Here is a 10,726-nt window from a genome sequence, read left to right on the forward strand (position 1 = left end):
TAATTGATTTTTATTCTTCTTGTAATTTTAGACAGCCGAAACGACACTATGCATCGAACACAACTCTGGGAAATGTCGCTCCGAGTCGGAAATCAACGAAGAAAGTCTCAAAATGGTGGTGCACAGTGACTTCTAAAGTTACTTTTTGTTTGTGATATCCGTCGATGTCGATCAAATTRTTTGATGTACATCATGTTCTTTTCATTCGTTCTAGTCGGTTCCGAAACCGGAAACGTGTTGTATTTTTGTATGCAAGACTGCTAAGATGTTAAGTGTGATGTTTCAAGGTACATTGTCACATGTATGATTTTGAAATAAAATGTTTCATCTTATTTTCCTTGTTTTATTACAAACAATTAGACAAAGTAATATTTTGTCATGGATTTTTGAATTTGACTTTTATTGGTCACTTAAAGATTCACAATTCTGTCAATTTTTACTTTTGAACGACGATTACTGTAAAAATATTAGACTTAGAGCAAAAAGCACAACACCAAAATCAAAATCTATCGATTGACAAGTCATTATCTCGCAAAAAAACTAAAGGAGATAGAGCAAATAACAATTTTTTTTATTTAGTAAATTGCGGCAAAACTGAGTCTCAATGACATAATATTTTGACCTATACCTATGTAAAATGTTCCGGGGAATCGATTCACATCAAGAAAATTGCAAAATTTGTAATAGTTTTGAAGTTATAGCCCAATTTATAATTTTGATATTTTTCACTATATCAGAAATTTTCTCGCTAAGTGTTTATCGTAGAACACTGACCTTTTTTTGTATATAATAAAAAATTAAATTTTCTTTCCAACACTACCAAACATAAAATAGGTTACCATCGATAAGTCCGGAGTTATTAGCAATAGACCCCTTAGGGTACCAAAAATCGACCAAAATCTCGACAAAAATCAAAAAAAAATTCCACTTTAAAATTGATCCATATAACATTTTTTAGATTTCTTAAGACTTAAAAAAGTGCATAAAACGTTATTGGGTCAAGTTCAAAAAATTACGAATTTTTTTGAGTTTTTGAAGGTGAGCGGTAAAAATCGTAAAAATAGTCAATTTACCTTAAGTCGTAAAAACACTTAAAATGTGGTTTTCTGGACATAAAATTACGCGCTGAACACAATGCAACAAGTTAAAATACTCTACGATGCATAGTTTTTGAGATATTAAGTAATAAAGTCAAGAATAAGGCTAAAAGCATCCGATTTTGACTAAAAAATCAATTTTTTTTATTTTTATGAAAAACTAGTACTGTATGTAAATTAAATACGCCTGTACAAACCGTTTTGAGCTAGGACTCATAGTTTTTGAGATAACTTTTTTATGAAAAAAAAAAAACAAAAATGGCTCCGTACTCGGAACTACCCGGAGCGACTGTCGGTTTAAATAGAAAATTTATAGTAGATTTTAATAATTTTTAGATTTTTGGTCCAAGTCTTACAGTTTTATAGAAAAACGCATTTAAAATTTCACAAATTTGATAATTTTTACTTTTGGAACGACGATTACGATTATTAGACTTACAGTAAAAAACTTAACACCATTGTAATCGGCTTAAGTCGACTGACGCTAAAGCCAAATCAATATCTCGCAAAAAATGCAATTTTTAAACGCCGATTACGACGAAACTAGAGGAGATACCGCAAAATGCTTGCCAAATTCGTAATAAGCGCCCAAAAATCTATCGGATAAGGTAGGTTTAAATTGAATCTGAGACATGATTAAAAACACTATTTTTCAAAAATTTTTGCTTTTTTTGTAAATTGCGGCAAAACTGTATCTGAATGATATAATATTTTAAAGCAAACATATGTAAAATGTTCCGGGGAATCGATTGACGTCAAAAAAAATTGCAAAATTCGTAATAGTTTTAAAGTTATAGTCGAATTTGTATTTTTAACTTTATCAGAAATTTTCTCGATATCTATATATCGTAGAACATTGACCTCTTTTGTATATGATAGGAAATTATTTTTTTCCAAGGGTACCAAAAATAAGAAGTTATCACCAATAAGTCCGGAGTTATTAGCAATAGACCGCTCCGGGTACCAAAAACCGGCCAAAATCTCGGCATAAATAAAAAAAAAACAACTTTAAAATTGTTCCATACACCTTTTTTTTACATTCCTAGAGGTCTTAAAAGCTCAAAAAAAGTGCATAAAACGTTATTAGGTCGAGTTTGAAAAATTAACGAATTTTTTGAGTTTTTTAAGGCGAGCGGTAGTAAAATCGTAAAAACTAGACTCAACTTTTGACGTTTTTGTACTTTTTTTCAGCAAACACCTGGTTAAACCAAGGACTCAATACCCCAAGTGCAACAAGTGTGTAAAAAATAATAAATAAAAACCAAAGTATCGAAAAATTTTATTTGGCACAGTAAAAAATACAAAAGTAACAAAAATAATCAAAAATCATCGTCCAACAAGGCCTCGGCAAAATCATCAGCCTCTATACACCCATCAATATGTTGTTTCATTTCAACTTCCTCCACCAATTTCAAACAGAAAGGACAATTAAACTGAGAACTATTTTTCTTATCACAATCTTCTTTGTCTTCATCAAAAATATCAACGATACATTCATCCAAATGCGAGTTAAGTTCACTTTTTACAATTTTCTTCCCACAAGCTAAACACGAAACCATTTCTTGACCCAAATCATCCTCCACTCTGTCACAAACCTGCATTATGCACTTCTCAACGTGAATATCAAAACTACAACTTGTGATTTGTTGGCCACAAAGGGGGCAATCCCGTGTTTCATCTCCATGAAAAGAAGTGGTAAGATCTATACTTTCCCCTTTTTYKGGTGACTTAATCAAACATACATCCAGGTGTTGATTTAGATCAGCCATTAGGACCTTTTTATTACAAACAGGACAGTCACAACACTCATTGGGAATTTTTTGKGTGCTAGGTGGAGAAACAGATAATTTAGGAATTTTTGAAACAGTCGTTGGCTCCTCTGAGGGTCTCTTCTTATTATTGAATTTGTTGGCCCAGTGGTTTCGGACGGCAACGAAATCGTCTGTCTGTGTAGTAGTAGTAGTACTAGTACTAGGACTAGCACTTTTTAGTTCAGTGGTATTAAAAATAGTTGGCTTAAAAGTACTCTCACTAGTGTTTTTATTTTTAGTGACTGTTATAGTACTAGATGAATTGTTTTTTCCTCTAACAACTGTGTTTTTCAAGTCTTTGAAACCCTTCACATTGTTGGTGGAMATAAAAKCTCTRATATCTTTACTCTTAACACYGKTCACACTCTTTTGTTTCTTATTTTCCGGTTCTTTACTCTTCACGYCGTTCACACTTTTCTGTTTCTTATTTTCCGGTTCTTTTACTTTAATGAATGTCCCACCGCAAGTGCGCAAATGCTCCGCCCACCATCTATCATTGGGCCCCGGAGCCCTATTCGTAGCCCTCTTCACCGTACCAAAATAGGGCTTTCGGTGCTGACAAGGCCCGTTGCAGCGCCACCAATGCTGCTGATACAACCGAACTTCGTCATGGAAATCGTGGTAAACAGTGATACTAGTCCCTGGAAAAAAAATGACAGCTATGTGGCATAAAAACCTCCAAATTGCCTTTTTGGTAATAATAAGTATTGAAAGTGGTTTCGCAAAACTGATTTGTTACGAATGTTGGTCAAAATCAGGAAAATATACGCCAATCTGGCCGCCGGATTCCAATTGGACACATTGTGACCAACAGTGGAGACTGAGAGAATGTAAAGGAAATTATTCAGCAAACAGGTGTTTCAGTTTCAATTTCAAAAAAGGTACCCTCTTGAGTATTTAACAACTATCTAAAGGGCAYTTTCAGAGGGTGTTCATGCAAAAGGCTGCGCAACTTTTGATATCGTCTCGTACAAACTAATTTGTCGCAACAAACACAACGATAAGGGTTACCACTGCAACAACTGCAACTCCCACTTATGCAATTTTGCAAACCAACCCCCAATCCCACTTTTCTTAATTACRATAAGTTCCCTGTTAACTAACTACTARGAATTAAAATTTTAACACACCAGCCTCGTTATTGATCCGATACATGTGCTTGTGGAACTCCGGCCCGTGCCCATCTCGATCCCTATTATTATGAGTGACAAATAAATACGCATGAATCATCTCGTGTAAAAGAGTCTCAACCAAATCCTTCCTCGGCCTTAATTTAAGCAAAGGTTCGCTCAGTGTGATACTACACAGCCCCCCTCTGCCATTATACGAGCAAACCCCGGCACAGGACGTCATCCTTTTGCTCCAGGAAACGCAAACCGCTACCAATTTGTTCCAGAAAAAACGTTTATCAAACGCGATGAAAAGAGCGTGAATGTCGGGGGTGGGGTCCACGAGTTCCCATGACGGGTCTATGAGCGATTTACTCGAATTGAGCCCCGTTTTGGGGTAATGGTAAACAAGACTGGACGGTTTTTCAATTTCAGCTTCGTGTTTGAACTGTTCTTGTAAATGTTTGGCCAATTCTAAATCAGACTGTTCATTTTGGTCTGATTCCTGCTCGAAACGATGTTGCAAAATGAGCGCCATTTGATAGTCCAGCTCCCCCATTCTAACCTCAAAACCTGYCAAACAAATTTGTGATAACTAAACCACTAGTGTGAYACATACCGGGCCCTWGTTGTTTTTTCAATGATTCAGTGTTATAATAATACGTTTTTGATCCAAAAACTGTTATTTTTGCCCCCAACTCTCACACTCTAACTCTTGTTACTTCAATGGTCGTAAATGTCATTTGAGTGACATGTCGGGTGTAAAGTGTCAGATTTTGTTGCGAAAATTACCGAAAAAAACCCTCAAACTATGTGTAGTGATTTAGATTCGGCTCTATAATGTCTAGTAATAATTTTGACGAGGTTTTATTGTCTTTTCAAGACACACAAGACAGTACAAAACTCCTCAAGATTCTCATCGACGTACGAAAAAAGGTAGATGGCGACTGTCCGAAAAACAAAGAGAATATTTGCAAAATCCGCGAAAAGGGCTGTTTCAAGTACATTGTTGCGTCACTCCAAACATCCAAAAAGAGCATAATCAACGTTTCGTTGAGTATTTTAGGGAATTGTTGTCTGGACGCAAAATGCGCTAGAGATGTGGTAGGTTTTGACATTCGCAWAAGGGGTTTCACCGGTTTGTTTCAGATAATTCAATATGGGGCTTTGTCTAATCTCAATCAGCTCCTGAAACGGTTCCCGAAAGATGATAGTATAAACGGTCGCGTTTTTCGTATTATTGGCAATATGTGTCAGCATAGGGACCAATGGGTTGGCACTATAATCGATAAAAAACCCCAGATTGTGATACATATTGCCAAATATCTCAAAGAGTCGGTGGAGGAGGACAATGGAAAAGTCTCAGAAGCCACCATTATTATGGGGGTTCGAGCGTTAAGAGTGTTGGTGAATCGGGAAACGCTCCAGTCWCTTGTTACTACMTATGGGGTACTTAAAACWATCGGAATGTTGCTTATYAAATATGGCGCCATYTGGCAAGARACTAAAAAAGGYGAAAGCGTTCTTATYAACATAGTTAAATTACTCCACGAGTACTCGCGGTATCGCTTCTACCCCTCTATCCAAGAAATGAGGAGTACAGATAAAGGGGACTCTATTGTATATCTTAGCAAAATTCTCTTAGTCGCCCCACGTCAAGTCGTCAAAATTGTTATGAATTTCTTRAAGATYAGTCAAYTMAAGTCCGATTTACCCGTTCCTGAGATTTTYGATAGCTTCATTGAATTGCTRAGCGACGATACGATCATTCAAGGTAACACTGTTGCCAACTTAATTTCAAAGTCACTACATTTCCAATTTTAGAATTTAATTCGACATGTGAAGAGTGCATTAAGTGTCTGTGCTACCTCTTAGATCACCCGGGGAATAGAGAGAATGAAAGGTGTGGCGATAGCATTCCACTTTTAATTAATGTACTAAGTGGTCTCACCTTCCAGACGAACAATAAAGTAAGTTTTGGGTAAAACCCCCACTGTTTTTTCATTTACTGGTTTCAGATCGAGTGTAGCATTTTAATTATATCGACTTTAAATAAATGCAAGTATAATTTTGGGCTGATCATGGATCAGCTTAAGTGTAATGTTGTGGAAGTCTTRAATGAAAAGTTGAAATTGATAGTTGGGAGTGTTGAGCCGCTTAATATTAATCATAARAGTGACAAGAAACGGAAAAATAATTTTCTTGCCGAGTTTACAGAGAGCAAGAGGAGGAAACTAACTCTAGATTTCGATGTAAGTCTGAAATTAAGTTAACTTGATTTCTAATTGTTATTTTAAGAATGAAGATGAAGAAAGTGTTAGTTGTGATAGTGGTGATGATGTCGATAAGTATTATTCAAGTGGTATYAGATATGACTATAGTCCGRCATCWAGCAACGAATCTGAGATGGCCATGTCTTGGACTTCAGGGTTGTCACCACCGTCGAGTCCTCGGTCCCGACTCTACGGTAAAAAAAATTCTAAAACTTTTAGTAAATTTCGGAACTAGAAGTTGGTAGTGTAGTCAAATACCAACTTAACAAAAATTTGACTATTTGAAGGACGTCAATGACTGTCTTATTTTAGGTATTTCTGAGTCCGATTCGGACGACTATTCGCCAGTGTGTAGCGAAGTCGACCCGTCAGATTTTCCGTTACCGAAACTGGACGGTGAAGAGTCGCCAAACCCGGAACTTGATTCAAAAAGTTCCGACATTTCGGAAGAAACTGAAGAAATTCAAAGTAAACCGTACCCGATTTTCTTCATTGTCATAAAAAAGCAATTCCAGGTTTTGATGTGGACTCAAGTAGCGTCAAACAAATCAAAGGAAGACTCGTATTAGAAATAGTCGATTTACTCAAAACCTACATTAAAATCAAACCACCAGTGACGCAATTGGGAACCCCCGAATTGCTCCTCGGACTGATCAAAAGCACGGCCTACTTCCACTGGCCATGCTCATCCGCCATTTTAGATATAGTTGACGTTATTTACAAAATATTGGAGTAAGAAGTGAGTTTAGGGGAAATACTTGGATTAATGTCGTACTTTAGGTCACACAATTATCTACTTCCTTTGATGCAAAGTGACTTTATTCCGGCTGTTTACGACATGGCGAAAATCCAACATGGCTCCTGGTGCTCAAAATGTCGCCAATTTCAATGGATCAGCAGCTCGGTAATCAGAAAATTGTCACGGGTGGCCGARTCGGGCGGAGGCAAGGGCGACATTGCMCATAAACTGCTCCGCGGGGACAACGCCACTAAACAACAGTTGGTACTAGTGATTCCCTACATCATCAGGTAAGCGGTACTCCCGACTGTCTTTTGTAACCAAATGGAAATTAAGTCACGATGAGTAATGCAGGATATTTAACACGTTTTCAATTAAAAAAAAACTTATATTTATCCCATTTCTCGATTGTCACTCTACTTTTCTTGTTACTTCATTGGTCCTAAATGTCATTCGAGTGACATTTGTGTAGTATGATTTTGTTGCAAAAATTACCAAAAAAAGCCCTCAAACTGTGCAGACACGATAAAATGTCTAGTAATAATTTTGACGAGATTTTATTGCCATCTTAAGACTCTTATGACATCACAAAAGTCTTCAAAATTCTCATAAACGTACGAAAAAAGGTAGATCGTGACTTTGACTAATACCGATTGGCAATACTGAAGTATGGGTAATCCTAATAAACAGGTGGTCCAAAAGTCTGGAAACGATTTTATTCTGGCGAAACTATTTATTTTTTAGGCAAATAAATTTATAGGTGTGCAATGGCTATAAAAATGCTATTCAAAAAAAAATTTGAATATTAATTATTTGTTTATACTTACGAGATAAACATAGTAACATTTTTTTTTAATGGAAACTTACCACAATTCTTTTTTTAGACAACGAGCTTGTTACAAGAATTGATGCGATGCAATTTTTTTGTAAACAGCACACTTTTTTGTTAAAAAAATGTTTGACTTACAAGAATTAATTTTTTATTTTTTTGAGTAAACTACCAGTTTTTTTTGGAAATAAATTAATAAATGTTTAAAGGTTGTAAAGGAGCAATGCCAAAATATTTTTTATTTTAATTAATTGTTTAAACTTTTGAGATTACCATACTAACAATTTTTTTCTTAAATGAAAACGGTTTTTTATTTATTGTTTTAAAGTCGCGGTCAATTCATAGTGGCCACTTCCCTGTGTAAATTTGCAAAAATTGAGTTTTGTAAATCCGACGTTAAACATCCAATTGTTTTTTTAGTGACATAGCTATCAAAAATGACAATTCTAAAAAAGTCGGGTTAGAATACTTCACATATAAAATCTATTGCGCCTGTCACAATTATTGACATTTCTGCGACCAACKTTGACAAAACCCACACAATAGAAGTGGCGGGCTAAGTGCTGCCAACTTTGAGATAAATTAAATGGCCACTATGAATTGACCGCGGGTTTACAAGGATATGTTTATGCATTTTATAAATGTACAAAAATATTTATTGAAAATGTTACAATTTACGTTAAAAAATTATAAACTTTATCTGTTGTCAAAACTTTCTTCCACCGGCCATGGGGTGGTATGTTAAGACCTATCATCAGTGGTAAGCACGCCTTCTTTTATGTCATTGCTATGGCGTCGTCATTTTGCTTTATTTTCCAAATAAAAATTGTTTCTCTCTGGAGCGCTTTTTGAGACACAGGAGATTACTGCAGGTAGAAATAAAAATATTTTAATCTGAATTTCATTTCCAGGTTTCCATTAAAAAAAAAAAGTTACTATGTTTTTCTCGTAAATATAAACAATTAATTAATATTCAAATTTTTTTTGAATATCATTTTTATAGCCTATAAATTTATTTGCCAAAAAATTTTATAGCTTCGCCAGAATAACATCGTTTCCAGACTTTTGGACCACCTGTATTATATTTTAAGTGACGATTAAGCCGTCGGTCACATGTCACTTATTTTTTTTTAATTTGACAGTCAAGATTGTCAAACTAAGAATTTAAACTTGACGTCAACATTTATTGTTGTCTTAAAAACTTAAATCTACCAAACATTTTTTGGTGTTATTAACATGTTTAATAGGTTTTTAATTAATTAATTAAAAAAACATTTTTACCCCATTTCTYGCACTCTACTTTTCTTGTTACTTATTGGTCCTAAGTGTCATTCCAGTGACATTGTAAAGTGTGATTTTGTTGCAAGAATTACCGAAAAAAATCCTCAAACTGTGCAGACTCGATAAAATACTGTCGAGCAATAATTTTGGCGAGGTTTTATTATCATTTTAAGACACTCAAAATATCACAAAACTCTCCCAAGATTCTCATAGACGTACGAAAAAAGGTAGATAGCGACTTAAACTAATACATTGCCAACCTTATAAGTTAAATTAAAATTTCTATTTTTGTTAGGAGTAAAGCAATTCTGGTGAAGTTCATGCTGAATTGTGGCGGCCTGGAGGTGCTGATGAAGCTGCTCAAGGACCAGTCKCAGTTCCAGAACAAGAGTATCAAAGTCCTTTGTGTGYTAGCGTCGAAGAAGCTCGGGATTCCCAACCCGAAGGACGTGTCTGGTAGTTACAAGAACGTGACGGGTGGCAGCACTGGCGATACCTCATCGGTGGTCACATTTAAATTGGACGATGGGAGTTTACTGAGCGCTGATCGGGGGTTATTGAGCCGCAATTCGGACTTTTTCGCCCGCCTTCTCAACGGCGATTTCAAGGAGTCGGGTCAGGAGGTGATCACGCTACCCAACGTGACGAGTAAATCGTTGAGGTGTTTGCTGCATTTGATCAAGACTGACGTGGTGGAGATTGACATCGATTTGAGTACTCATTTGGACGTGATTGGGCTTTGTGATAGGTTTCTGATGGAGGAGTATAGGGGGTATTTGATGGATTGTGTGGAGAAGTTCAGATTGAGTCCTGATACGATTCCGACGATTTACAACTGGTCGCTCGAATCGGGGACCAATCTCTTGAGGGTCGAGTGTATAGCTTTCGCTCTTGTTGCCAACATTATAGACTCGGAGAGGTTTGAAATGTTTAGGAATTTGTTCGATTTGGGGTACACTGAAGAACTGGTCGAGGATATACGCAAGTTGCTGGTGCGGTACTTGACTGTGAACCAATCCCGTGACTGTAAAAAGCGCAAAAAAACTGTGATAAAAAGAAAAGATTCATAGTATTTATTAAGTAGGATTTTTTACTTGGCAGTTACCCAAGAGTTGACTAATCCAACAATAACTTACAATATGTACAACAAGAAATTGTAATTAATATACAAATATCCAAATCAATCTTTTGTTACAAAACAATAAATTATTTAGATAATAAATTAGAGCGCAAATAATCTAATCTTGTCACTGGCTAATACTTTCATTTCTTCTTCAATATATGTTCATTAATCATGGTGTAGATTAAACCTACGGTGAGGGAAGCGACTGCTGCGCCTTGGGCCCCCACTCGCAGATGCATTAGGTAGACACTGGTGCTCATATTCCCCCTATTTTTGAACATGTAAGCCCCATATCCCACCGCCAGTGTGCACACTCCAATGGCTGTAAACCCCCAATTAGTACAATTTAAAACAACGTTTATGGCCCACCTATGGGGAAAAAGGGGGTTTCCTTCGACTTCCGCGCCAATCGGGATTCTGTTTCGTCCTCAAACTTGAACACTTTGGAATCGCTCATTGTTGCT

The 10,726-nt window shown here is 36.1% G+C and overlaps 4 protein-coding genes and 1 pseudogene across 7 annotated transcripts in view; 3 read left to right on the plus strand and 2 right to left on the minus strand.

The window, feature by feature from the left end:
- The window catches only part of LOC123004305 (parathyroid hormone/parathyroid hormone-related peptide receptor-like), a 30,112-nt gene extending 29,780 nt beyond the window's left edge, over positions 1 to 332 (plus strand). For all 3 annotated transcript variants that reach the window (XM_044397516.1, XM_044397509.1, XM_044397500.1), the window contains exon 12: positions 32 to 332. In XM_044397516.1, coding sequence (XP_044253451.1) covers positions 32 to 136 — 105 coding nt within the window. In that variant the 3' untranslated portion in view covers positions 137 to 332. The remainder of the gene's footprint in view (positions 1 to 31) is intronic.
- A 2,027-nt stretch (positions 333 to 2,359) lies between these two features.
- Positions 2,360 to 4,902, minus strand: LOC123004549 (DNA-dependent metalloprotease dvc-1). Its single transcript, XM_044397895.1, has 3 exons — positions 4,637 to 4,902; positions 4,039 to 4,590; positions 2,360 to 3,549 (listed from the first exon to the last, which is right to left on the minus strand). Exons 2-3 carry the CDS (start codon positions 4,574 to 4,576, stop codon positions 2,417 to 2,419), a joined length of 1,671 nt encoding a protein of 556 aa, XP_044253830.1. The 5' UTR covers positions 4,577 to 4,590; positions 4,637 to 4,902; the 3' UTR covers positions 2,360 to 2,416.
- On the plus strand, positions 3,555 to 4,047 carry LOC123004560 (annotated as a pseudogene).
- On the plus strand, positions 4,639 to 10,376 carry LOC123004534. Of its 2 annotated transcripts, none has more exons than XM_044397884.1 (9): positions 4,639 to 5,118; positions 5,167 to 5,791; positions 5,842 to 5,987; positions 6,036 to 6,269; positions 6,316 to 6,484; positions 6,603 to 6,758; positions 6,806 to 7,022; positions 7,071 to 7,319; positions 9,435 to 10,376. In XM_044397884.1, exons 1-9 carry the CDS (start codon positions 4,858 to 4,860, stop codon positions 10,207 to 10,209), a joined length of 2,832 nt encoding a protein of 943 aa, XP_044253819.1. In that variant the 5' UTR covers positions 4,639 to 4,857; the 3' UTR covers positions 10,210 to 10,376. The 2 variants fall into 2 exon arrangements, with proteins under 2 accessions (XP_044253819.1, XP_044253811.1); XM_044397876.1 differs by having other exon boundaries at positions 4,641 to 5,121.
- Positions 10,190 to 10,720, minus strand: LOC123004574 (HIG1 domain family member 1A, mitochondrial-like). Its single transcript, XM_044397906.1, has 2 exons — positions 10,632 to 10,720; positions 10,190 to 10,584 (listed from the first exon to the last, which is right to left on the minus strand). Exons 1-2 carry the CDS (start codon positions 10,717 to 10,719, stop codon positions 10,403 to 10,405), a joined length of 270 nt encoding a protein of 89 aa, XP_044253841.1. The 5' UTR covers position 10,720; the 3' UTR covers positions 10,190 to 10,402.
- Between the last annotated feature and the right edge of the window lie 6 nt (positions 10,721 to 10,726).

This window comes from Tribolium madens, unplaced genomic scaffold, assembly GCF_015345945.1.
Source record: "Tribolium madens isolate multiple individuals breed KSU strain unplaced genomic scaffold, Tmad_KSU_1.1 Scaffold_11;HRSCAF=98;Tcas5.2_LG3b, whole genome shotgun sequence".
NCBI lineage: Eukaryota > Metazoa > Arthropoda > Insecta > Coleoptera > Tenebrionidae > Tribolium > Tribolium madens.